The sequence below is a fragment of the Xenia sp. Carnegie-2017 genome, unplaced genomic scaffold (genome assembly GCF_021976095.1).
Source record: "Xenia sp. Carnegie-2017 unplaced genomic scaffold, XeniaSp_v1 HiC_scaffold_4, whole genome shotgun sequence".
NCBI lineage: Eukaryota > Metazoa > Cnidaria > Anthozoa > Malacalcyonacea > Xeniidae > Xenia > Xenia sp. Carnegie-2017.
In genome coordinates this window covers 4,367,640-4,395,268 of record NW_025813504.1, presented here as the reverse complement: position 1 = coordinate 4,395,268, position 27,629 = coordinate 4,367,640, and the positions used below count along the sequence as shown (strand labels likewise).

General features: G+C 35.3%; 3 protein-coding genes across 3 annotated transcripts in view; 1 reads left to right on the top strand and 2 right to left on the bottom strand.

Annotated features, from left to right (window-relative positions):
- The window catches only part of LOC124455771 (cytoskeleton-associated protein 5-like), a 43,527-nt gene extending 20,947 nt beyond the window's left edge, over positions 1 to 22,580 (top strand). Inside the window, exons 4-7 of the mRNA XM_047006406.1 lie at positions 20,863 to 20,901; positions 21,510 to 21,580; positions 21,938 to 22,030; positions 22,320 to 22,580. Coding sequence (XP_046862362.1) covers positions 20,863 to 20,901; positions 21,510 to 21,580; positions 21,938 to 22,030; positions 22,320 to 22,433 — 317 coding nt within the window. The 3' untranslated portion in view covers positions 22,434 to 22,580. The remainder of the gene's footprint in view (positions 1 to 20,862; positions 20,902 to 21,509; positions 21,581 to 21,937; positions 22,031 to 22,319) is intronic.
- LOC124455766 (52 kDa repressor of the inhibitor of the protein kinase-like) lies at positions 249 to 5,103 on the bottom strand. The gene is made up of 3 exons (XM_047006400.1): positions 4,397 to 5,103; positions 3,244 to 3,997; positions 249 to 2,940 (listed from the first exon to the last, which is right to left on the bottom strand). Exon 3 carries the CDS (start codon positions 2,054 to 2,056, stop codon positions 605 to 607), a length of 1,452 nt encoding a protein of 483 aa, XP_046862356.1. The 5' UTR covers positions 2,057 to 2,940; positions 3,244 to 3,997; positions 4,397 to 5,103; the 3' UTR covers positions 249 to 604.
- A 1,416-nt stretch (positions 22,581 to 23,996) lies between the features above and the next one.
- LOC124455763 (volume-regulated anion channel subunit LRRC8A-like) lies at positions 23,997 to 26,140 on the bottom strand. The gene has a single exon (XM_047006395.1). The coding sequence runs from the start codon at positions 26,052 to 26,054 to the stop codon at positions 24,306 to 24,308; it is 1,749 nt and encodes a 582-aa protein (XP_046862351.1). The 5' UTR covers positions 26,055 to 26,140; the 3' UTR covers positions 23,997 to 24,305.
- Between the last annotated feature and the right edge of the window lie 1,489 nt (positions 26,141 to 27,629).

Sequence of the window (27,629 nt, the reverse complement as noted above, 5' to 3'; positions counted from 1 at the left end):
TAACGATGAAAACAATTATCTTGCTTACCGGCAATTTCATGAAACCATTGAAATGTTTTCTTTTCTTGCACTTCTTCAGCAACAGTTTGTCACACACAGGCGCGGATCCAGCTCCTTAGCTGACCGATGCATTGCGAGCGCCGAAGGCGCGAGCCACTGCTAGGGGGGTCAGGGGGCATGCTCCCCCAGAAAATTTTTGAATTTTCACTATCCGAGAAGCATTTTCCAGCGATTTGGGAAAGGTGACAGAAAAATCTTAAGCGTAAATTTTATCGAAAAAATAACATGAGCCGTCTTTTGTAAGATAACAGCATTGATAAAAGCAATGTTCAAAGGTGGTCTTCTTCCAACGGTAAAAAAGATGAAAAGTTTAATAAAAGCAATGTTCAAAGATGGTCTTCTTCTAACGGCAGCAAAGATGACAACAATTATAAAAGCAATGTTGAAAGATCGTCTTCTTCCAACCACAGCAAAGATGAAATGTTTAAGAAAATCAATGTTTAAACGTGGTCTTCGTCCTCTCAATAACGGCTGAAAACAAGATAACTCTCAAAGAAAATGTAGGTTGTTTATCAGCATTAAGAATTTCTCATGGAGCTCATCGTCAAGCATCTGTTTCTTTATCCTCCAGGATATCAAGAAATTGCATCCTCGTTGGGTTTTGTCTAGCAAAGGTATTAATCACTTCTTCGACATCACACTTAATATCATCATTAATATGCATTTGGGCTAATCCATTTAACCTTTCGTTGATCATTGTGCTACGTAACCAAGTTTTCATTCGACGAAGGGCAGAAACGGATCTTTCACACTCACATGTAGTGACTGGCACAACAGCGAGTATCTTAAGCGCTGTAAATATATTTGGAAACGCAAGTTTGTTACAAGTTCGAAGCGTGTCGGCAATTGAATCGTACTTAACTTTCTCAAAGCCCCCTTTCCAATTTGTTTCCCACAATCCTAATTCAGCATGTATTTTCCGAAAGTGTGGCATATCCTCTTTATATGCAACAGCAAACTTCATAAACTCTTCCTTCCAATTAACGTCCTTGCAATTGAGAAAAATACTAGGTATAATATAGAATCCACGATAAATATCGCACAGCTCTGAAGAAAACCGAAATTCCATCTGTTCAATCAAGTGATCAAGAAGAGGGATGGTTAGTTTCATGCGGTAGTATTCACGTGCTGTATGTGCAGGATAGTTTTCACGAGTTGTCTGAACATTGCAAAGTCGAGGAATTTTTTCATCAACGTTTACTCTGTTTGCTAAATCCACTGCTTCTTCGTAGTATTGGTCATGAATTGTATATGCCGAGCTGCGTAAAATTTTTAATTGTGACTTCAAAAGATTTATATGTTTAATTGATTCAGCGATATCGATCATCCTTTGCTGCAGTTGGACAGTCAACGACATTGTGTGATGCAGAACATTTGATGTAATCACAAGATTAACAATAAATTCGAAAGATTTTATGGAACGAAGATATCCCTCTGCGTCCCTACTTGAATTATCAAAATCTTTATTCATATTGAGCTTCATGTACTCTAAACTTTGACAAACAGGTTCAAATGCTTCCACAAATCCATCAAGTGTACGTATCCGTTCAACCCAACGCGTTGTGGATGGAGCTCCTAGTTTTTTACGACGTAACCCAGACTTTTCCATATTCTGCCTCAAGCACTGCATTTGTAGGGGGGATGGGCTGAAGAAACTGAAGATCTTTTGAGCATGCCCCAACATGTTTTTGACAGTTTGCTCACCACATGCTTTAGCAACAACAAGGTTCAATCGATGACTAGCGCAATGGATATACAAAGCTTTTGGATTTTTCTTTAAAATACGACCAGCAACTCCCTTTGATTTGCTTGACATTGCACTGGCACCATCATAGCAATGACCACGACAGTTGGAAAGTAGTAGCCCAACTTCGTTTAAAGTATCTTCGATATTCTTCGCTAGCGCTTCGCCAGTCATTCCTTCACACTCAACAAATTTAATAAATCGTTCATTAATTTCTTGCTTTGAGTCAACATACCTTACAACAATTGGCATCTGCTCGATACTGCTGCAGTCTGTTGCCTCATCACCAAGGACTGAGTAAATTGGGCATTCATTAGAATTGATGTCAGAAACAATCTTTTCTTTGATTTGTTCCCCGCAGATCTTTATCAGCTTGTTTTGAATTGTCTTCGAACGATAAGTTGCATTCTTACTTGCATTTTCAAAATGTTTCTCTAGTTTCGCGTCACCCGCGTCTACTCTAAAATTCAAAAGGGCCTGAAAGTTCCCAGGATTAGAAGATAGAAATTACTTTGAGTCGTCACGATGGCCTCGTAAGGGAAGATTCTGTCTGCCTGCCAGTATAATAGTTTTAATAATAGAGCCTAAAACGTCACGATTGTATTGAATGCGGGCACTTCTAAGATGATCGGCTTGTTCGTCGATGCCAATAGTTTTACCTTTCATCACACGTTGGAACTGCGACAAACGTAACTTGGAGTCACGGTGAATTAGGGAATATTTGTCATGCTGGAAAAATTTTGTTGCCGCACTTTGCCAGTTTCTTAAGGGTTCCTTCAATAATTTACTAAGCTTTGAACCATTATGTCCTGTTTGATGACCGAACAAAACGCAATAATAACAAAAGGCTCCATCAAATAATTTAGAGTAGCACAACCAGGATCAACGATCTAGCCAGCCAGCACAAAATTTTCTTGAAGATTTACCATTCTCAGAAAAAGGAAAATTGAAAGAAGGGGGAGGCTTCCAGTGATTTGTTATAAGTCTTAGCTTTGTGTCGTCATCTAGGGCCGCCACAGATACAAAATGTCCAATATCCAAGGGATCAACATCTGTCATATCAGTTTTTACAGATTTTGACAAGGGACAAGAAGCATTTGATACTTTTCCATCTTCAAAGTCGAATGAAAGAGGTCCTAAATAAAACATTACTAAGATGTAGGTATACGACTACATTCAAAATAATAAAGCCTGAATGCGTTAACATGCAAGGTCATATATCATAGGTCATTGTTTTTGGTGCATTTGAGTGAAAGCTTGTTGCCAATTTGACGATCTCATGTTTAGAAGGAAGGATTTATTCTCATGTACAAAAAATATCCTCCATCCCACAACGAATACTTTATATTGCATGGTATGCTTTACTTATGTTCTTAGAAAAGCATGCTTACCTATAATTAAAATATATTTGCACATGAACAATCACTAATTTAACCCACGTTTTAAGGAGGTCTTCAAGCAATCATAGCTGCTGCCATCTAAGTCTTCCCTTGGTGAGGATTTTGCAGGTGCTACCAAAGTTGTGTCTATTTGTTGCTCAAGTCCACTTTTATTTTTCTGTAAGACATCAACTTTAAAGTGGTCAGTAATTTTTTTTTTATTATTAACTCTTGAGTTATTATTTTGATTAAATTCAATTAGTGGTACAAAATGATTGGGTTGAAATTCTATATCTAATTCTGGAAGAGAATAAGCACCAGTAGTTGTCCACATTAAAATTAACTTAGCAGGCTGAACAAGTTGACTTGAAATATGTTGGTGTGCTTGCCGTGGAAGAATTTTACCATTTAGAAATTGTGAATATTTGGTCTCCTGGTCCAACTTTTCGGGATAAACTGAAATTATAGTCATTCCAGTGACAGACGACAAACCAAATATACACATAAGTGAAGAATAAGTACCATTGCATGCATTATTTAGAGCTTCCTCTTTAACTACTATTACCTTTGTGCTTGGATTTTTCCTATCATAGCCATTGCCTAAAGCCACATCTGATACTGATGCAGAAAAAAGCAGTATTTTCTGACTTAAAAAAAATGCAACTTATCTTTTAAGTAAGGGTGGTTAGCATAATACTCCTGGTGATTGAATAGCTCAATGCTTGTCAAGTCTCTCAGCAAATGACATAGGTCTTCCTTGCCACAAAGTAATTTTGAGCAGGCTCTGTACAGACAATTACCATCACCTCTAGTTCTAAATATAGCAGAGTTAAGAAAATTCTCATTGTGTGGCTAAAAATTAGAAATCAGAAGAATTCAAAACTTAAATGTCTGACAGGGTTATTTGGAAAAGAAAATGTTAGCTTCTACTGAAGTCATAAGTATATTGGAAGAAGGAATACAGTCATTACATTTTTAATGTAATCCATACAGTACATAAACTAAAATGCAACTAAAATCGCACCTACCCTGCATATTACAGTTTGTATTATATATTACATATGAATACAAGTATAAGTGCTGCATAAGTAATATGACATCGTGTATATTTTATGATGATTGTTCGTCGTTATCTACACGACTACACTCTGAGTCTGAAATGAGTACACTATTTACATTTAAAACATGCAAGCATAAAGGTAAATTTACTTACTTTAAAGCTCTTAGTTCTCCACTTTGCCAATGAACTGTCAAGTGCTTAGGTATTAACATTTCACTTGACATATCTCTCCCATTTTTACCCTTTGAAAAGGGATTCCAAGGAGAGGATTTTGAAATAAAAGTAGCAGCTCTCGTTTCATAGGTTCGACGCACTCCATTAATATCAAATGACTTCTCTTCTCGAAGCAGAGTACACAGATCGTGTTTGATATTCTCGACAGCCATGACTTCGATCGATGATTGCGAGTTATATCAAGTGATCAAATAACAATGCATTCAACTTTGAAGTTCAAAGTTGAATGCATCGGTGCCATGTGCCCACAATCACAAAATTATGGAAAATGCATCGCTCAGCGGCAAAATCTACCGTGACGTGAGGCCCTAAAACAATGGTTTTGCTGATGTCACAGTAGATTTCACGCGGAAAAGGACTCGGGACCGATGCATCGCAAATCTACTGTGACGTAGCGATGCCTCTTCCATCTACCGTGACGTGCTGGCAGAATACTATTAAATTACTTACTAATTATGTATTCACGACAAAATTTCGCTAAATTTTATCGACTTTTCTTTCGCTATTTGTGTCATGGAATACGACAAAATTATCGGAGAACACAAATGTTATTTCTAGAACAAATTTTAGCTTAAAACTGCTAAATCTATAAGTTAACTAAACAATATATCACTGTCAAATGTGCGTTTTAAATAATTCGAAAATATTATTTGCTATTTATATCATTAAAATGCAAACTCGCAGATTTTAATATCTAAATATTTTGACCGATGCATTCGCATCGGTTGCATCGGTCTAGATCCGCCCCTGGTCACACACGTTTTCAGCATGTTTTATTGTTGAACTTTTAAAAAGAATTTGCGTTTGGAATATTAAATACTTACGAAATTTCTAATCGTCGCACGAATACTATAAAATATAGTGTTGATTGAAATCAGGAGGGAAGAAAACGTTTCCTAAGCATGAGCCTGTGCAACTCCGCTGACATTTTCGTCCAAAATTTGCCATATATGGTATAGTGGCATCCATGTTTTTGACAACATGTTGCGCTAAATAAAATATAATAATTTGGATGAGATTGTACGTCCAGGTAATTAGTATACATGTCATTGTTTGAGACTGGTAGATTTTTTACATGTGTCGAGTTTTAAATTTGTCAAATTTTTTACATGTGGCGCATTTTAAATTTGCCTTTGATGAAGATGTGTTTGAGTTTGGTTTTGATTTGCTGCGACAGTTAACATCTGCTACCCATTCATAACTACCATACAGATGTTACATCCATCCCATCAAAGAGAACGTTATCCTAAATGTATTACTAAATTATCGCCTATAACATCCCAGATATGCTTCAACAATCTGCAAAGCAGCGGAGAAAAACGAAACATTAAATACATTGTTTCTGTTCATTATTGATTCGGGTACTCAACACTGTCGAAAAAAATAGCACTTTGATGGAAATTGTTGTATAAGAGAATCGATACCTGCGTATTGGGTTTCAAACTGCGCTGCTCGATATTTGTTCAGAAAAACTTGAGAAACGTAGAATGTTCCTTAATCTCAGGGTTTGGCCTCCATGCACGAAAAACCATGCAACCTCTAATGCCACTGCACTCGAGATAATCATGTTACATACATTTACCAACGATTTGGTGTTGAACATGGACAATCGATACAGACAATAAATGAGAAGGAAGTTAAGCTTGTTAAGCTCATTAACTGTATCCGAAACAATGTACATCTTTTGAAAAATTTAAAACATTACTTTGTATTATGACAAATAAAAAAATATTTTTCTACGTGATGTGTTTCTATATCAATAGTCAGCACTACAGTTTTAAATTGCTGCACTGTACCAGCGTAATGTATGTAAAATATCTCTAGCATTGCATATATTGGCATAATGATATCGTGCATGCATTTTTTATGAAAAAGATTAGAAAAATCGTTCACAATACACTTGCACATCAGAAATTTCTAAAATACATATAGGAAGAATAACTTTCACCGAAATGGCCTGTTTTAGTAAAAATGAAAATGTATACTTCATTGGAATAGATGATTTTACAAAACAATATAACTTCCATGCAAAAAAAAATTCTATCATAAATATAATTTTTTAAATAGAAATCGAGCATAAAAAGTTGAGCTGACTGTTGTACTCTAGTTTTGAGTCTCGTAAATGTCCCAAATCACCATTGCTATTTCATTTTCACGTGTATATTAGAGAAAATTCCAACACGTTTCTTTCCTTCTACGTAAAATTTCATTTAAAGGTGCAATAAATATATGCAAACACGATTGTAATTTAGCAATTTCTGTTTTCTATTGGCATTCACAAAGTGCCTATGAAACGAAATTTTTACAAGTTAAATTATGTTTGCATTGAGCAGGACTTTTTGATTAAAAGCGTACTATCTAAAAGAATTTATGCACGTCTTTTTTAAATCTCTAACTTGTGACGTCACATTGCATAATGAGTTGTCACAATGTTTTAAACTCTGTTGAGTTTCCTGACAACTTTATGTTGATACTAGTAGTGAGCATTTTACACGATCAAAACGTCATACTGAAGGTCGCTCTGCTAAGTTGAAATGAAATATCACCAAACATACCTAATATTTCTTGTTCATTATGCAATCTGTGACGTCACAAGTTAGATAAATCGGACAAACAAAAACCTTAATACATCGAGGGTGAAAACTGATATGCATTAACTGGTACAGAAAGACCATTGTCATTTTGCAATATCTGCTCAATAAAAGTAAAACTCATATAGCAAAATTTCGAGTCAAGCACTTTAAACATGCTTCGTGAGCATTGCAAATACTGCAACGATTTTTACAAAATTGCCATCTTACGTTGATTAAACAAAGTAACTAAAGTCTGTATTACATCAGATTGGGATTCAACGTTCAATTCAACTTTATATTTTATTTACAGTTAATTACATTAAGTATAATGAACATGTTATGCAAAAGAAGAGCGAGCTTAAAGAATAATTGGTTTTCAAAAATGTGTCATGAATTTTCTTTAAAAGCGAAGGGAAATTATGAAGAACATCACCGGATTGAATGAAATATCGTGAACAGGTAATCAATTTCATTTTTTTCCCAGTACACATTTACGCATTCTTTTCTTCTTTCCTTTTCTTCATTTCTTATTTCTCACCCTTAAAGTGTACAACATTTAAAATTGTAAGAAATAATTTTCTTTGCAGCCTTGCATAGTGCGTATTTTGTTTTGTTCAGCCGTTTTCAGCTTACCTGTAATACTTTCCATCAATTGAGTATGACAACCCAAGTTTGCCAACTTCATCACGTAGAGCTTGATGTTCCAAATCAGGATTGCCGTAAGTTTCAAGTGAGCGGAGACTTTTTATTTTGCTTAATGAGCCAGGATCAATTTTCTTAAGTTTGTTTTCTTTAAAAGATAAGATGCATAGATTTTCCAAATCTGCAATGTCAGCAGTAATCTTCTTTATGCAGTTTCAATCAAGACGAAGTTCTTCAAGCTTTTTCAAAGCAAGCACTCCTCTCGGAATACATTCCAGACCACACGTTACAATGGATAAAGACGTAAGTTTGGTAAGCTTGTTAAAGTCCTTAAAATCATCGTGTTCAAGATGACACTCAGTAAATTTGAGTTTCAAAATTTTATCGCAAATACTCTGATAGAAAATCGTTGGAGGAATTCCTCCAAGTTTAGTAAAAGATAATTGTTTTTCTTCTTCTAATCTGGTTTTTAAATCTGCAACAGGAAATTTCATTTTCAATGCATGTGGCACAAATTTCTTCTTGTATTTTTTGGAAAGCAAATGTGCGAACATTATGACGAACATTTTGTTGTACGAATGCAAATAATGTAGGAGAAAACCTAGATCTCCCTTTACTGAATCTATATCAGATAACTTCTCAGCAACTTGCTCCTGTATTTTTTTCTTAAAATCATATTCATATGTTTTATTACGCAAACGGAAATTCCAAACAGCTGTTGAAAAAAATATTACTAAATTCAGTAATAAATCAAAGTTATAAATGCAAACAATACAAAACAGAGCTGGAGCTAAACCATGTGAGCATAAGAAATAATCGTGTTGGATGGGAATATGTTGGGTAAGTGTACACATCATTGTGTCCGCTTTTAAATCTTTCAAGAAACAAAAATTAATAATGAGAAATATTATTGCTGAAATAGGTTGTAACAAACTTTTGATAGTGTAGATATTTGAAATATTTATATTGGGATGAGATGTTGAGATGTTTACTTTTAATTTTTCCACTTTTTCATACAAACACATCATTGCACTTGTGGAGGTAGTGTCTGGAAGGAAATCAAAATTGTAAGTTTGATCGGTCAAGTCGGAATTATCTTCCATGGCGAGGCAGACGTAGCTTTGGTTTTCATTGGAATTTTGCTGGAACAGTGCACGTGTAACGGCAAAATTTGAACATGGCGAATCGTAACACGCCATCACGAGATCAACAAATGTTTTAATTACCAATGAAGTTAAAGGAAGCTTCAACCAGAAATCGTTAAGAACCAATAGCCACAATGCTTCGACGAACAATATGAACCACAAATATGACAAAAAGTTTGGAATTGCGCTTTTACTGCATTCTGAATTGACAAAACTTTTGTATATATTGTTGACTTTATGATCTGTAACGACTTCCGTTCTTGCCACAAAGTTTAAATCTTGAGAACGGTAGAAGTTTGCGCATATATCAGGAAATTTTAGGTGTGCTTGAGGCCAAGTTACATTCAAATTTGACTTTGTTACACGAGGACAGTCAACAACCGCTACACATTCAAAACTTCCAGATGTTATCTCCATACCAGCAACAGCAACAGATAACATTGCCAAAAGTAGCACTAAATAATCTGTTATAATATCCCAGAAAGGCTTTAGAATCTTATATTTTTCCTTTTGACCTTTCCAGAAATACTCCATGGACATCATTTTGATAAAACTGATTAGCCTTAATGTCAAATTTTTAGATAGTTGTGAATGTTTGACGTGTCACTTTACGCTACGCTAAATACGCATTTAATTGTCTTTGTTAACGTCGCTATTTTTCCTGCCTAGCAAGATTAATATTTTTTAAATTGCAAAATTTCCATGCGTTATTTAGTAACTATTTTCTCTTTAGACACGAGTAACCACAATGCCCAATTTATTCACACCTGACATTTAAATTAGCAAGACTTGTTTTGTCGGAGTGATAATTACAGACGTGTCAGTAAAGTATATGAATCTAATTGCTTATGTTTTCAATAACTAGTGAGTATTTTTGTTGAAAAAGAAACCTACAACAGTAACTCCAAACAATTTTAGAATTTTGATTGAACGTTTTGACTCTATTTAGCCATCATCGGGAATGATTATGTTATATGTGTAGGCATTATATATGTTTGTACTTTAGGCTCAAATACAGCTTCTGATATTTAACGGTGCAGCTTGCACTGAAAGATGATTTACATTCTTCAGTATGGCTAAATGATGTAAATCACATGACAATTTCTAATCATTCATTCTTCTCAGATGGCAAAGTTGTCAGATTCCATATTGATATATTTGTAATCACGCCATTTACAATCATTTCATACTTGAACGACATACTTTTCTTTGTAGTCAATTTTGCAGAACTCGTGTGAATAACAAGTAAAAGAACCAAATCAAATTTTTGATTCATGTTTCATGTTGACGGACAAAACGTTAGTAATTAGTACTATGACAGTGCTGTAGAACAATGAAAAAACTGACATACATATATGTCAACGGGCAACGGCCCCCCTTGCCTTTTCTGGAGATGGGCAGGGGGGGGGGCAAAAGTGTCCTACAGGTTGAAAATTCATTGTTTTTAATCCAAGATAAAGACTACATAACCGTTGTGGGATATTGCATTCTTTTGAGCTTAGCAATAAAATTGTCGTAACTATGTTACTTTCACTTTAACATTTCTTTGTTTTAAGTACGTTTTGTAAGTTCTTTGTTTGTTTAGTTAATTCTTCTTTTTTGTTGCAACGAGTGAGAACTTGAAACGCAATGAAAGAGTGAGTACTGCTAATGACGTAAAGGAAAGCTCGACTTATGTAATTACTGATACTATAAATAACATGTAAATAATTAACTCTAATAGATAGCGTAAGAATACTCCAGTGATGTACTTGTAGATTGTTTGGCTTGTAAAATAAAAGGCTCAAAACGAAGAGTGTTAGTGAACCAGCTGAGAAGCGGATTCCTCGACAACCGTGAAACGTCATTTTTTAAATGTTAACAACTAAAAATCACAATACGTTTGCAAATTCATTTCATTATTATCCAAAATAGTGCCAGGAACATGACGTATAGCAAAGACATTTTTAATAGTAAACATCTGCTGGCATAAATGGCTCAGTCACCTAAACCCTGATGACTTTGAAAGGGATATCTTTTGCCAAAAGCAGAAAGATGTAAGAAAGATTCAGCAAAAGCATTAGCGAAAGCAGCTGCTAAACCTGGTCAATCTAATATAACATCGCTGTTTGCAAAAGGAAACACAGGCCATGATTTTGATTCTGCTTCAACAAGCGGAATTGACACAGTAATAACTGTCAACACTGAAAAAGCCTCAGACTGTGAGTCACAAAAATGGTCCAAACCGAGGAGTCTGATTGGTGAAACAGAAAAGATATGCATGAAAACGACATGGGTAAAACACGAGAAAGACTTTACAAGTGAAGACAAGGAAAGTAGTGTGAAGCATGGTCGATATTTCCAAGGTCAGTGGTTACGAAATTATGAGTGGCTAGTGTACAATCGAGAAAAAAATAAGGCTTTTTGCGAAATTTGTTCTACTCACTCTAAGATAAAGGGAGTGTTTGGCAGTTATGAAGTTGGATTTGATAACTGAAAAAAAGGCCGTGAGAAATTCAACGAAAATGAAAACAGTTACGCTCATAAAGAAGCTTGTGCCACATCAGACAAAGGGCAATTGTCTAGCATAGCCTGCAGTTCGCTTGCTCTTGAAACGCAGCAGTTAATACGGAAAAGGTTAATTTCACATCTTCAAACATTAAAAACACTCTTACGCCAAGGTAATGCGATTAGAGGTAGAACGGATTTTGAATCTAATATTCATCAGTTCAATCTTGATAAAGCTACTACAATACATTACAAATTGTAAATTAGTGACGTTACATCGTTTGATAGTTATATTATCGTTAATATTTATCGACCGACACTGCGGACTTGTGCTTCTGTACAGTGTATTGCATGTAGCACATCTCTTTGCTGTTTATCAATATGAGATTATTTTTAGTATATTTCACTAATGTGCCCTTCCACAAAGGCCTTCCCCTCCTGCCCTTTTGCCGTTCCGGCGTCCCTGGATATTGCATTAGCATGAGTATATTTACAATTTTTTGCACCCTCAAAATTCATAGAGTGATGAAACAATAACACATCTTGTTTTTCCTTATCAGATATCATGTGTATGAAATAAACTGGGAACCCTGTTCTTTAAAATTCTCGCCACCCCCTAAATATCATGTTTTACACATATTATATATAAAACTGTATTGCCTCCTTAGTTTTTGACTGCCTTTCCACAGGCCTACTGGCTACGATACGAGAGCATAGAAAATAATTGCGAGGAAAAAATTGGGTTGGGTAAGTGTACGCGTCAGTGACATACCACGGGTTTTGATTGGAGTTACTGAAATAGTGCAAAAGTAACTACAAAATAAATACAAGATGAAACGTGACACGCCATCACGAGATCAACAAATGTTTCAGTTACAAACGAAGTTAAAGGAAGTTTCAACCAGAAATTGTCAACAATTATAAGCCACAATGCTTCAAAAAACAGCAAGATACAAAAATAAGCCAGATAGTTTGTGTAGTGTTAACTGAAATATCTGTCTTTATTAAATTGAGGTACTTCTCATAAGCTATATGTTAAAGGACACATGCAAGCTAGAAGACAATTTTATTTTATTTTAATGCCTATAGCGTGAAATTAAGACGTACCAAGTTTCAAAGTCGTCCGCAAAATATTTCAAAAGATATTTAGGGTTATAATCGGTAAAAACACGATATTCAATGACCATTGCTAAAACGCCGTGAGATTGTTTAAGTCTGGGAACTGGGAAAGAGTAACGTATTAGTTGACATAAACAAGCATCGTTCTTATATCGTTCTACGACTTGCATGCAGTGCTTGCACGGCTTTATGTAAATTGCTATTACTGTTTTTTATTTATCAAAAATTAATGGATTCTTCTGAAGAAGAAGCCGATTATATTATTGTCATCAATAACAATGAGGTACAACCTTACATGTTTGAGCCTTTGGCCAACGCGCAAGGTGGTCAAAATGATGACAATTCTTCGTCATCGGAAAGCGAAGATGAATACATTCACAGAAATGGAAATGTTGAATGGTTAGTTGCATTTTATTTATTAAAGCGAGATTATTTTGCTTAATGGCTTCAGCTTTGCTGATTTTTGATTTGTGGCGAGTCAATGGACAGGTATTTTTTTCACTCCAGCGACATCAAGAGCTTTGAACAGTGTTGGATTAATGCGTCTGCAGTACAAAACTTCTTTCATCAAGTCCTTAACATATCCTGAAAAGCAATCATTATTTATGTTGGCTTTGCATTGCACTTTGAGAAAAGGTAAGTTTATTTTTCTGTGCTAACCATAAGTGCTGTCAGCTTTCACTGGTTTGATGACCCCTTGTCCTTCTTTTGACTTTGAGGCCCCGTCCACACTAATCCGTATTCAAACGAAAACGGAGCTGTTTTGCTCCGTTTACGGCTATCGTCCACACTACAACGCCGAAAACGATCACCGAAAACGGAGCTATTCAAATACGCTTTCCAGAGTGGAGCAATTTGAAAACGATGCTTTGTGAAAACGGTGTTTCTTAGTGTGGACAGTAAAAACGATGGTAAGTGATATAGTGACGTAATTCGACCGCGAATATTTAAAATGGCGGACAGGTGTTTTGTTATGGCTTCTTTTCTGATTGTTATGATTTCTAGTCTTTTGGTGCTCTTGAAAGGCACATTTATTCCTGCTAAGACGTCACCTAGATTCTACAAGAAGAAAACAAGCTATTTTAAAGCTTTTGACTTTCCCAGCTTCGAGAAAATCGAAGATAAAACGTCTCTCTCGAGGCTTGCCTAAACATCGAAGGTTTTGGACAAGACCTGGATGAAGTTCCGTGTGGTGGGACAACTTTGTCGCCAGAATTGTCGTGGAAGAAGAGTGGAGGGAAAATTTCCGAATGAGTAGGAACTCTCTGTACGCTCTGGCTTTCAAATTGAGGCCGTACATCGAAGAAAAGAAACAAGAATGCGGTCGCCGATCGACGTGGTAAAAAAAGTTGCAATAACTTTGTACTATTTAAGTGATGAAGGTCGTTTGCGAAAGACTGCAAATGCCTTTGGTGTTTCACGGCAGTCTGTCTCCAAAGTAGTTCGACAAGTTTGCAAAGCGATTGCCATTCACATTGGACCTGATTACATTCATTTGCCAACTACAGAAGAGTATGTAAAAGACTTAGTTGCAAAATTTCATGGAGCTCATGGCTTTTCTCAATGCTTAGGAGCAATTGACGGCACCCACGTCGAAATTAAGCAGCCAAAGGCAAATAGCACAGAATATATAAACAGAAAAGGACGCTACAGTCTCAACGTTCAGGCTATTGTAACTATGATTATCGTTTTATTGATGTTGTCATTAAGTGGCCAGGCAGTGTCCATGATGCTAGGGTGTTCCAAAATTCCCAATGAACCAAGTCTTGAGAGATGGCACCATACCACAATGCAGGCGGATAGTAGTTCCTGATGAGGACCCTATTCCGGTATTCCTTCTGGGCGACCCTGCTTACCCGTTGATGCCCTACCTGATGAAGGAATATTCTAATGGTGGAGCTACAGTCCAGGAGCAGTACTTCGGGATGACTCTGTGTCAGTCCAGGATGGTCATCGAGTGTGCGTTTGGAAGATTAAAGGCAAGGTTTGGGTGTCTTAAGAGGGCCGTGGACATAAATTTGAATGATCTCCCATATGTAATATATGCATGTTTTGTTCTTCACAATTTTTGTGAGATGAGAAAAGAAAAAATTGGAGAGAACAGAGTTCTGGCATCCATTGCTTTTGATAAACATTTCCAGCCATTATCAAATACAAATAATTTTATAACAGACAGCAATGAGGCAGAAGGAAAAAGAGTCAGGAGAGTTTTAACTAAATATTTTGATCCATGATTATATTACTATTACATAGGAACCTACAATATATATGATTATTAGAAATTTGTGTTCAACACTCTCCTCACTTTAGATAATTTTTCTGGATATGTTTATCTGGTAGTTTTCTCGGCATTTATTAAATGCAGGACCCAAGCAGTAAACAATTAAGAATTGTAGTTAAGGCAGAAAACATAGCACTTCACAAGCTGATAAGTGATATGCCAGTTTCATAGCCAATGGTGCTTCATGCTAAAAACTGTTTTGCAGTGCATGCATCTTAAAATGCTTGCAAGGAACACCATTTTCTGATTTGAGAAAAGTGGTTTCCAATAAGGTGCCACATTAAAAAGGAAGTTGACTATCTTTGGAATATAGAGACTGTGTAAAAGTGAAGTGTCCATTGTCCCCAGAATCTCGAAGCGGTGTCAACTCAGTAAATGTTTGGCGGGGAGGGTAGTGAGGTTGCTTGGGTGGCTGTGGTGAATATAGCAGCTGTGGTGGGCTTAGCATTACCTGCTTCAGCATAGTAAAACCATCTGCTTTGGACTCAGTTAGTTTTTCCATGTTGGTCATCATCCTTCTCATCTGAGTTGAGTTTTCTTGGTCAATCTCTTCCATTCTTGTGATCAATTTTTTTTTAATTTCAAGTTCTTCCTGGGCAATACTCAGCATCTGGCTATCTACAGGAAGTTTTCTCTTCAACTTTTCCTGTCTATAGCCCTTCAGTTTTGAATTTAATAATTCACGCCGATGCTGAATGGTACTGCTGCTCGAAGTTGTAGAATCATATGATTCGTCTTCATCTTCTGGGCTTCTGCTTTCATCATCATTTATCTCTATTGATGCAGGGGTATTTGGAACACTATCAACATTAACATCAACATCATCGATTAATGTGCTTGTTTCTAAGCCAGATCTAATCGTGTTTGTCGCTAGAGAGTCGCCCTATATTTTTTCACAGAGCTCGAAATACAGCAGGACAACGCGGCCATGTCCACTCTTCCTTCCCGAGTCAACAGCTTGTCGAAATTTTTTCCGAATGGCTTTTAATTTGGTTGAAAGTGTTGCTTTCGTTATATCCTCTGGTTTATGAGGATATTCTTTGAATAAAGCAGTGGCATTTTCCTGGTTAGGATACTCTGCTTGAAACATATCCAAGATATCGCCATACTTCGACTGCACCGACTCCCAGTCTATACTCTCGGTGCTTTTCTGCACTTTGTAATCATTTGTTACTTTTAGAAGTAGCTCGACTTCATCATCAGTCCACGTAAAACAACCCTTTTTAGATTTCGACAGATTTTCACCTGTCCTTGGCATACTTAAAAATGTAGATATTGAATAATTGTAAGCCACAACAATGAGAATTTAAGAATGGCGCCAATTATTCTCGCCTTTCGCCGATTCGTTAAAATGAAATGCTCATGCGCGAAGTTTATTTGGTCATGCGCACTTTGGGTACAACAGCGTTTTTGAAATATAACGCGTAGTAGTGTGGACGGGCAAAAACGATAAGAAAACGATTAGTGTGGACGCAAATTTTTCTAAAAACGGAGCAAAAGAGCTCCGTTTTTGTTTGAATACGGATTAGTGTGGACGGGGCCTGAATAAGCCACTCTCCAAATCAATGCCTCTTCTGTTTGCCCATCATTCTTTGTTTTCTGAGCTTTATATCCATTCTCATTGAAATGAAGAGCGGCAATAAGCAATCTACAAATGAATGTTAAGTTTATGTTTACAACTATTGCAACTTATTGCTTTTGCAATGATGACTTTTTTAAGTAATCATACACAAGTCATAATTATATTACGTTGCTTCCATTGATCTGTAGAAAAAATGGGTATGTTTTGGTGCAAGAAGAATCACCACTCGGTGGAAACCTTCGATGGATGAAGTATGCTTCTGATAACTGAGTTTTCTAATATCTCTCATGAGATACTTGGACTCAACAATCGAAGACAGCTCAACATAAGCTTTTGAACCTAAGATCAGAAGTTAGTTAACAAAAAAAAATGTTGATATTACTTTAAAATTCATTCGCATACAATACCTTTTTTATCCATATTCTAGGCTCTAACATATCATGATCACATTTTGGGAATACATCACTATGTCCCTCATGGATGTCACATATATGATTGAGAACTGACAACCACTTTGCCTTGACAAGTTCTTCACTCACTATGTGAGTATTCTAATCATGTTTTATGTACAGTTGTTGAAGAATTGTTACCTGAACAAGTTGTGTGTCTAAAATGTTGTTAGATTCCAAATCCATGCAGCTGTATATGTTACGACACTCTCGGGCTCAAACCATTTACTTTAATCTTGATTTTGGTAATGAATTTTTTTCAGTTTCATCCATTGATTGCCGTTTTTGTTTCTTAGTTTGCAAAAATGCGGATACCGAAAATTTTCAGGACTAGCTGGTCCTGCGGTCATATAGCTAAAATAATACTTTATAAGTGACGTAATTTTATCTTTTCGATTTTAGATCATATAAATTTGATAAAGAATTCGGAGCAAAGTGAGATTGTCCTGTACATACGTGCGACGTTAAAATCCAGTCCACCCAAACAACAGGTCAAGAAACAGACGTCAGTACAAGATGAAAAATCGTCACGTGAACCCACGCCGCAAACGGTAAGTGATCCTTGGTTAGATTTTAAAAATGTGTGTCAACCAAGATGCATCGCGCGCCTTTGTTTATATTTACGTCGTTACTTTTGAGCTTGCTGCATACTGAATTCAATTTCGTCACTACGACGTCTAATTTAGCTATCTGAAATGTGGGCAAAAAACATTGATTAATTTATATGCCAGTGCTGTGAATAATTCCATATTTTGTATGAAATGCTATAAAAAAAAAACATTGATTTGAAACTCTATTTTACATTAATTATCATCGTTTGTCTAAGTTTTATAGACAACAATAACATAATTCGCCATTTTCTCGACCCACAAAGTGACAGTCACGCATTGATTAGCGTGCAATGCATCTTGGTTGACACACATTCTGTAAATGTCATGTCGACGTTAGGTCATGTATAGTTTACGTCTTTCTTCTTGTTGAACTTATGTCGATGTTTATTGATAATTCTTCGATCTCTCTCTAAGATAAAAACAAAAACTTTAGTCGCAATAATTATCTAACTATATCATCAAGGTTTATCAATGATTGAAAGTACGGTGTTTTCGATACTCCACTTAATAATTTATGTAAAAAGCGAATAATTAGAGTTTAGCGTTGGTGTCTGATTTACCATTCATGTTACTTAGGTAGGTTTTAAATGAATATTAATGAATATTTGACCTCCAGCCTCGTTTTAATTACCACCCCACCCCTCCCCTCCCCCTCTATTATCCCCCCTTTTAAAATGTACTGAAACCAAAATTAACTGTGAAGTCAATCTCACGATGAACTCCCGACAAATACGATTGTTAATTATGCTTTTTTCGTTGGTGTAAGCGTAAATTTGTTTAAAACTTGCAAATGTGAATGTTAAAATAGTCACATGCTCAGAGTCAAAATATCAGACAAATTGCGTCACATGTTACTGTTCACAAAATGCACTTAAGCACGAACTGGATTGGCTGTATTTTGATAAATAAAATTAATAGTAAACATTCGTTGAAAGAATTAGTACGCAAGCAATTTTTCGTGAAAGCTTAATCAGCCCCCAGTTTCTTTTCAGCTCCCTTTTCTAAAAATCTGCCACTTGAAAGGTATTGAGAAAATATTTACTTTTAGGTAGTTGTTTGTGGGAATACGGTACATTTAATGTTATTACACCTTTCCATGAGAACTTCGTATTGCATGATTTTGTGGTATTTGAAATTCCTCCGGCGAGCGTGTTTGTCTGGATTTTCAAACTTTTGAGGCTTTTTATTCGGAGTTTGATTTGAAACGTCTCCTATATCTGACCATAGTTAAGTTGTTTAAATTTCTGAACTGCATTTTTACGATGATTTTGTATGATCTTGAAGACCCGATTTCCATCCAACCATCTCACCTAAAGTTTAACCACATTTTTTAACCTCTCGACTGCTTGCTAGTTAAGTTTAGATAGCACTCTGAAAGAATTTGAATGGCGTTTACTTCATTATTAAATATAAAAATTCTATATGTTGTCTATACAGCTCAATTGTTTGTGAAGTAGCTAATCTTACTACTCTAACTCAAGCGATTTTTGAATACAAAGCACAGTTTTTTGTCATTTTTACATGTTGCTATAGTTTTATTCATTTTGTATGTTTTTCTTCTTAAAAGCCAATAACTCGGAAGATAAACACACGCAAGCTTAGTCAGGATATACACGACTCTCTTGGTGATATTTTTAAGAAGATTGGGACCAAGGAGACTACGAAAGAGGTACTATAAGATGCGCCTAGTTTTTATAAATGAAATAACACATAATTTTGTTGCGAACTCTTTATATATACTAAATCCTTTTTAATCGAGCACGAGGTCTTTAAAAAGAAATACCAGACCAATTTTTTTATATTAAAGTCTGGTATTTCTCTGTGTTCTAACAATCTTTAAGTAAAAATTTAAGTACCTGGACTATATCATCGGGCTGACTTCTCCACTGATTATATACTGGTCATTCTTATAATGTACTTGAGACCTATCGGTTGTTGATTTTTTTAAATGAAGAAGTTTTGATTCTTATAGGGTCTCGTGGCTCTTTACAATTTTCGACTAAAGCATAGAGATGTGGACATATAACCTTTTCTCGAGCAAACGTCGGATTTCTTTCAAAAATATATCGCTCGAGGTCTCAAAACTATCAAAGATGAACGCAAGATTGATAACACAGGTAAACTATTCTCCCATCAAAAAATATTTCACCCACAAACAAACGAATTATGCGATAGCCGGGATATAAGTTAATTTTCTTTCGCTAAAAATGAAAAGTTCGTTGTAACTTCTACTTTGACATATGACTCGAAAATTGTCCTATTCAGACTACATTTTCAATTAACATAACTTTTAAAAGTACAGTGTATCTTTTAAAGACAGTTTTTTCATATATATCACTTTTCAATGTCAAGTTATTGTACTTTATGTAATGTATGCTTTACACAACTTATGACGTTGCATTACATTAAGAGAATTTGAAATTGCGTGTATATTTGCCAATATGTTACTTCAGCCAAGCAGAGTTTCCTCTATTGTGAGGAATTAATGGTGCAGACACATGTCTGATCATTTCAACCAAAAGTTGCCTTGAATTTAAAGGATGTTTTGAAAGTTTGCAGCGAATCGTTGTGCAAAATGACGTCAAAAGTTTTGTAAATCGGACATAATCGTGAGAGAGAAAAGAGATATGCATAAGCATAAAGCCTGTTTTCCACTAGCCACGTATCGTAACGTATCGTAGCAAAACGTAACATGGCGCATGCGTGCTTAGGAATTTGTTGGTCAATTGGCAAAAGAACGCATGCGCCCTGTTACGTTTTGCTACGATACGTTATGATACGTGGCTAGTTGAAAACAGGCTTAAACTGCTTTGGGAAGTACACTGTCGTTTTCAAACTTCTGTTGAATGAAAAGATTATTTAAAAATTAGTATGTTCTGGTCAAATGCCCTTTATAAGGTGTTTTGCTTGCTGATGCGCCGTTAAGCTAATCGTGAATTACAGATGGAAAGTTTGCCTTTGAACCTTTACATGGCCCGTTTCCACTTAAGAAAATATTCCATGGAACGTATTTCCAGGTTGTGCATACTCTTGCCTGACTAAATAGACAAAATTCAGAAATTTGTACATGAATAAACAAATTTTTGATCACATTACTTAGCGCATGCGCCACCTGAAAATTATACGTTTCGTGGAAAATTTTCTTTAGTGAAAACGGGCCTTTAGGTTCCATGTTGTACAGCGTGCAAGTCGGAGCGTGAATACAAAGTTCAAAAACAAAGCGACAGAGAATGCAACTTAAATATGTCAATTTTTACAAACCGAATGATTAACTTTTCTCACAGTTTTTTCTTTGGTCATACATTGTCGAACTTCGAAAATAAATCATTCAGTAGATTTAGTTTTCCATTGTTTTGTTAATTAGATTATGTTTTTTGGTAATGTTTTAAAAACGAAAACACGAAATATGTGGTTTGTGTCACATTTAATAAATATTTTATTTTGTTGTATAAACATTGAGAATAATAGCGTTTAATCAAATTTCAATGTTTTCTAGAAAATATCGAAGTGCGACAAACCGCCGCATCAACTACGGGTAAGTAAGACAATTTCATAAAAAGCCATTGTGATTTGAATAACATATAAAAGATTCTTTGATCAAAATAACATAAATTCCGAAATTTATGGGAAAGTTGTCGTTATCATGCATCCCACATTTCTCTTATATATTTAAAGAAATATTTGCTCGTGAATCATTATAATTTACTTTCGATTCTTCACTAACTTTGGACGCAATTGCAGTCGACAGTTTTAACCCCAAAATTTTTCTCCCGAATCTCAAGAAACATTCACGGTCAAAAGCTCAAATTTCTTTTTCCACACACGTTTATAGCATTGTTAAAATTGTCGAATTTTTCTCCCTCAATGCATATTTTTCAGCGAAGTTCTTCGTTTCTAAAAAAGAGAAAAATTGCATTTAATGTTTCTTTATAATGAATAAACACGAAGTTATTTACATAGTATAAGTAAAAAAGTGTAGCTTTGCATGGCATTTGCTTGTGTAAACTGGCCATTGGGGTTTCTTCTGTTGCATCGTTCAGTTGCATCTATACCGTAATGCTTTGCGTCAATTATTCCTAAACTACGCATTTAATCTTTTTTTGTTTCATATGTTTTGTTCAAAGATCGACCTTTTGTATTTAGAAGACCCATCCTACTTTCGTGATCGGCTTGCTTTATTGCAGAAAAAATATGGAGATATTCGCGCAAAGGAGGTAAACAAGTGATTACGTACCCATGTTTGCCTGGGTTAGCACGTGATTACTTAGCCATGTTCACATTGATAGTCTAATAATTACATAGCCGTATTCAAGAGGATCAAACTTTTATATGTACCTGCAAGGTGCCGACAATTTTTTCACAAAATTAGCGCTTAAATGAAGTATTCCTTATTGTTTCACAAAGAATTGCTGTTATTTTCCAAGAGTTTGTTTATCAGTCGATGTGCGCCGTCATTCACAATGAACGTCTGGAAACATATCGTTGCTCCTCTCCTTTTTTCCTTATATCATCGAAAACTAGCCCGACATCTTTTGCCTTTTTATGATTTCATATTATTTTTTTTCTTTCAGCCAGAAAAAACAATACAGCCAGATCCAATTGCAGTGAAAAAAACACCCGAAAGCTTGGAAACTGTCGACAATAACCTCATTCTGACTTCAATAGTTAGTGTAGAATGCTCAGTTAAAGTTTATTTTCGTGTTCTGTTGAAATGGAAATCATTCATCATTTTCATTTAACTTTTTCCTCCAGCCCCCCTCCTGAATTTTGACAATACGTTATGGAATACTCTCAGAATAAGTTTTTTTAGTTCAATTTGATCAGCGTGACTTTGGTGATATCAGACAGTTGTTATTTAGGATTTATAGAAATATTTCACCAGAACCTCTTAAGTTGTTTTTGTCTGCTGACTTACAATTAAACCGACTTGAATGCGCTTTTTCCATTTTGTAGCCAAAACCACAAAGTGCTGATATGGAAGCCGGCAACGAGAGGTCTGGGGAGAGTTCGACGGATCTTTCAGAACTACGAAAGCGACTCGAGAAAATCAAGAAAAAAGCTTTATAACTAATATCAGCTGTCTTACCTATTATTAAGTAAATTGATATAAATGACTTTGTTCATTCAAATTTTTTGTTTATATTTAAATTATAGTGCTTTAGTTATGTTCATTGTTCAGTTTGTAATGATAAAATTAAAATCAATACCAATGCACTTTCGACGAATTCCACGTGTTCTTCCAGAATTCCTGAGCCCATGAACAAAAATTCTTGATACACATTATTCTGTGGTGTTATATTTCTATGTTTCTCTATAGTTAGTGGTACACTTTGCTCCGCCTCCCACTCCTGTTAAAGTATTTACGACTCAAAATTTTATCACGAATTTATATGGGATAAAAATTTTCAAAAACCTTAGCCATTATAATTGATTCATTGGTCTTTTTCTAGACATAGCATAAAGACATTACAAAGATTACCAATTTTCAATATCGTTAGAACGTTTTATAAATCAATAGAACAGTTAATTAATGTGTAGATGAACAATTGTAAACTCTTGACAAAAACTAGTTTCTCCTTATGTGAATCATGCAATGTAATGTCATAACGATTCGTTTCATATTTAAGCAAAAGTACAAATCTCAAAAAAAATAAGATAACACAATTCTATTAAAGAATTTATTAATTATTTTCATATTGCTTTTATAATGAAATAAGAAAATACCATGGCAAAATTTTGTATCGTAAACTATTCAAGTATTAATGACGCTTGCCTGTAGTAGTCGTTTTCCTCGCTTCTGTAGACAATGGCGTGGACAGCACGTTCATGTACAAAGGTTATACGAATATTTTGGTTGTAAAAACGATGAATATTTAATGTATAACTGAATAATCATTTTGATCATATCTTTACCAAACTAGCAGTATGACGTCAGACACATTAGTACGTCTTCATCAATCTCGTCAACCATTGGCGGAATAACTTTTGATAAAAGAGACTAAGACCATTTCTTCAAAATCAGTCAAAAGTTTTGTTGAGCACAAGGAAAAACTTGCAGCATGAACTAGGCAATTGACAACACTATGATTATGTTACGCTGCAGTCTACAGACAATACCGAAATTTTATCTCAAAAAATTTACATTGTAATAATGACAATTGAGAATTCTGTTGCCCACAACAAAAAACAGTCCACGGCGATGTTCACCTTTCATTTTCAATAACATATTATAAAATAAACACAATGAAACGCGTGCGCAGATTGGCCTAGAGCTGAGTTTGCATCAGCCAGTGAAAAACACATCTGAGCTCAACCAATCAAAACAATCTATCAGTCAAAGAGAATTTGCAAATCGATCATGAATACATTTTAGAGGAAAAATTAAAATGTTTGTCTTTTTTGCATTATTGTTATTTTATAAAAGAAATAAAAAAATTTTTCGTGTTTGAGTTGACCTATGCAAACCTCGGAGACGTTTGTGAGAACTCTCGAGCATGTGCAACTTCGTGCTTCGGTCTCTGGTTTGCACTGATCTGCTCTCGAGTTATCCCAAAGTCTCCTCGATTTGCATAAGCCGGTGGAAACACAGTAAAAATCTTTTATTTCTTAACTAGTGTTTAAGAATTTTCATTATAATCAAGTCTGTAGTAGTTTGCATCAGCGCCAACACAATTTGGTGCTGGCGTGCTACAAATCAATTGCCTTCATCATTTCCAGTAAATAGTCGTTCAAAACTTGACTTTCTATCATGTGACTCGCTCAAGGAACGTTCATTGGATCAACTGCACGGTCGCTAAACAATGCTATTAACATATACATAAATTGTGTGCTTTGAATTAATTAAAAACTGGTAAACTAAGTTCTAAACGATAAGTTGCGTAGTAATGTTGATTAAACCTGCAAATTAGCCTCTAAATTAACTTAGAAATGTTTTCGGGCTTAGTTTGAATGAGTAAGATTGCGTAACCTTTCTAGATCGATATCATTCGGCTTGTCTCGTGTAGCTCTGTCCATGAGATGAGACGGACAAACCAAGTTTTGCAATTCTTTACATTCAAGGACCTCACGTAGAGCATCCATTTTCAAATTAGGATTTTTACTAATGTCAAGTGACTTCAGATTTTCCAATTTTGACACCGAGTCGGGATCAACGTCTTGGAGTTTGTTGTGGCTAACATTGAGGACAGAAAGACTTCTCAATTTTGAAATGCCATCAGTAATCTTCTTTATGAGGTTTCCATTGAGATGGAGCTCCTCTAGCCATGCCATACTAAACAGTTTCTCTGGAATCAAATCGAGGCCACACTCCAGAATGAATAAACATTTCAGTCTAATGAGCTTCTGGAAGTTATCAAAATCATCTGTTTCAAGATTACAATTGCTGAAATTGAGTGTAATGAGTTTTTCGGGAATTAATTGCTCAAAAATTGTGGGTGGAATTCCTGGAAGACGAGAAAAAGACAATTTTCCTTCTTGGTCTAAAGTGGTTTCTAAAACTGCAACAGGAAATGCATCAGCCAAAGTCTCCTTTGTGCTCACTTCGGAAAGAAAATGAGCGAGCCTAATGACGTACATTTTATTGTAGGCGTGCAATAAATGAAGAAGAAAACCAAGATCTCCATCTTCTGGATGTATATGTGATAATTGATTACCACTTCGTTGACGTATTTCAATGGAAAAATCATATTTGCATTTCTTACAAAGCAACACAAATGTCCAAAAAACTATTCTAAGGAATACCAATCCACTCAATGCCAAAAACACAACATAAACATAAACAATACAATGCATGGCCGGAGCAAGGTTATGGGAACATAGAAAATAATCGTGAGGGATGGGAATGTGCTGAGTCAGTGTACACGTCATTGTGTCTTTTATATGTTTCAAGAAATAAATATTAATGACGAGAAATATTATTACTGAAATGAGTTGAAGCACACTTTTGAATGTATAGAGATTCGAAACTTTTGTAATGCAATGAGATGTTGATATGTCTTCCTTAAGTGTTTGCACTTTCTCATACAAGCCCAGTAACGCACTCGTATTTTCTGGAAGGAAATTGGCAGAATTGCATTGATCTGTAAAATCGGAAGTTTCGTTACTTGGGAGTCTAACGTATTTCTTCGTTTGTTTGAAATTTTGCTTGATTACTGCGTGAGTAACTCCTGAATTAGTACAAGGTGAGTCGTAACACTCCTTCACGAGATCAACAAATGTTTCAATTAACGACGAAGTTAAAGGAAGTTTCAACCAGAAATTGTCGAGAATAAAAAGCCATAATGCTTCAGCGAACAATACGATCCACAAATAAGCCAAAAAGTCTTGAATCGCGCTTTTACTGCATTCTGAATTGACAAAACTTTTGTATATAATATTGACTTCGTGATCTGTAACGACTTCCGTTCTTTCAACAAAGCTTGTATTTTGAGACTCGTAGAATTTTTTACATGTATCGGGAAATTTTAAATTCACAAGTGGCCAAGACGCATTCAAGTTTGGTTTTGATGCACTGGGGCAATCGACAACTGCTACACATTCCAAACTGCCTGATGTTACCTCCATACCAGCAACAAGAACGGATAACATTACTAAAAGTATCACTAAATAATCTGTTATAACATCCCACCAAGGCTTCAAAATCTTAAAAGTTTGTTTTCCTTTCTTCCAGAAATATTCCATTGGCATCATCTTGAATAACTTTTAAGAACTGAGTATTACGATCAATAGATTTTGCAAAACACTACGTTATATCAAATTCACTAACTAGCGCTTCCGCATTTTGTCTGCACAGCAGGATAAATCGTTTAAATTACAAAGTTTGTTTACGTTGGTTAGCAACTAAACTATTTAATATGAAAGAATGTTTTATGCAGTGCGGTGTTTTGAAATTAAAAGAAGATATGATCTTCGCTCTTTGCTGGACAATTTAAGCAATTGTCTCATGTGTCATATCTTCATTTAATTTCAAAACATCGCACTGCATATAACATTCTTTCATATGACATTCCTTTCACGAGAAAATATGAGGCCAACAAAATTAACCTGCTCTCCACTGTGTCACTTCATAATTCAGTTGGTCAGAGCACTGCACCGGCATCGCAGACGTCATGGGTTCGAGTCCCGTTGAGTCACTTGAATTTTTCAGGTTCATGAGACAATTGCTTAAATTGTCCAGCAAAGTGCGAAGATCATATCTTCATTTAAACCATTTAAGTCACTTCCTTTGTAAACACGAATATTCCCGATTTGCAATTCGTTCAAAAGATCGATATTTAAAATACCGAGACAGTTAAAAATATTAAAAATAAACGACGTTGTGGTAAAGTGAGCCAAGTAAACATACCTTACGTTTAATATATAATATATTCATCTTGCAACCAGAACTCCTGTGCCTTGGAAACTGTCTACAATCATCGCATTCTACTTTCTGTGGTAAGTAAAAAATGCCCAGTTAAGGTGAGTATTCTGCTATATTTACAGGATATACTTAAAGATTTTACTACAATTGGTTGACTTACAATTAAACTCACTGGAGATTGCTTCTTTCATTTTTTAGCCATGGCAACTAAGTTTTAATTCATCCGGTGGCCTGTAACGAGAGGTCTGGAGAGAGTTACACGGATGTGTAAGAACTGCGAATTAAAACGACTAGAAAAAATGAAGAATTTAGCTGCATTACCTATAATAAATCAAGACCTTGTATACTTGAACGACATAACTACATAACTACATTATAGTGGTGTAGTTATGTCATGTATTCATTGTTTAATTTTTGATGATGCAAAGAATAGAATTATGAACAATTCCAAGGCACTTTTCATCATTTACGTGTTCCCGCTTGAACTCTCCAAGTGTATGAACAAGAATAGTCACAGTAGAAATTTTCTACTTTTCTTTATAGCAAGTACATCTAACTTCGAATATAATGATGTTTGCCTGTAGTATTCAGTTCCCTCGATCGCTTGTGTGAACAATGGCGTGGCCAGCACGTTCATTTACTCGTGTTATTTTCAAACATTTTATTTTGTCACTCACTGTAAAAACAATTAATATAATATAAATAAATAAAAAATGATAATGATCTAGTCGCACACTCAATGAGGGTAACATAAAAGTCCCGCTCTCTCTAATCTAGGGCAACGACAATAGCGATGGCAGTATGAATAATAAATAATTTAAATCAATCAAACAACTAAGTTGAACAACTAAGAGAAGATTTTGAAGTCCACTGGGTGAGTAAGAGTATAAGTGTGGGTGAACTTT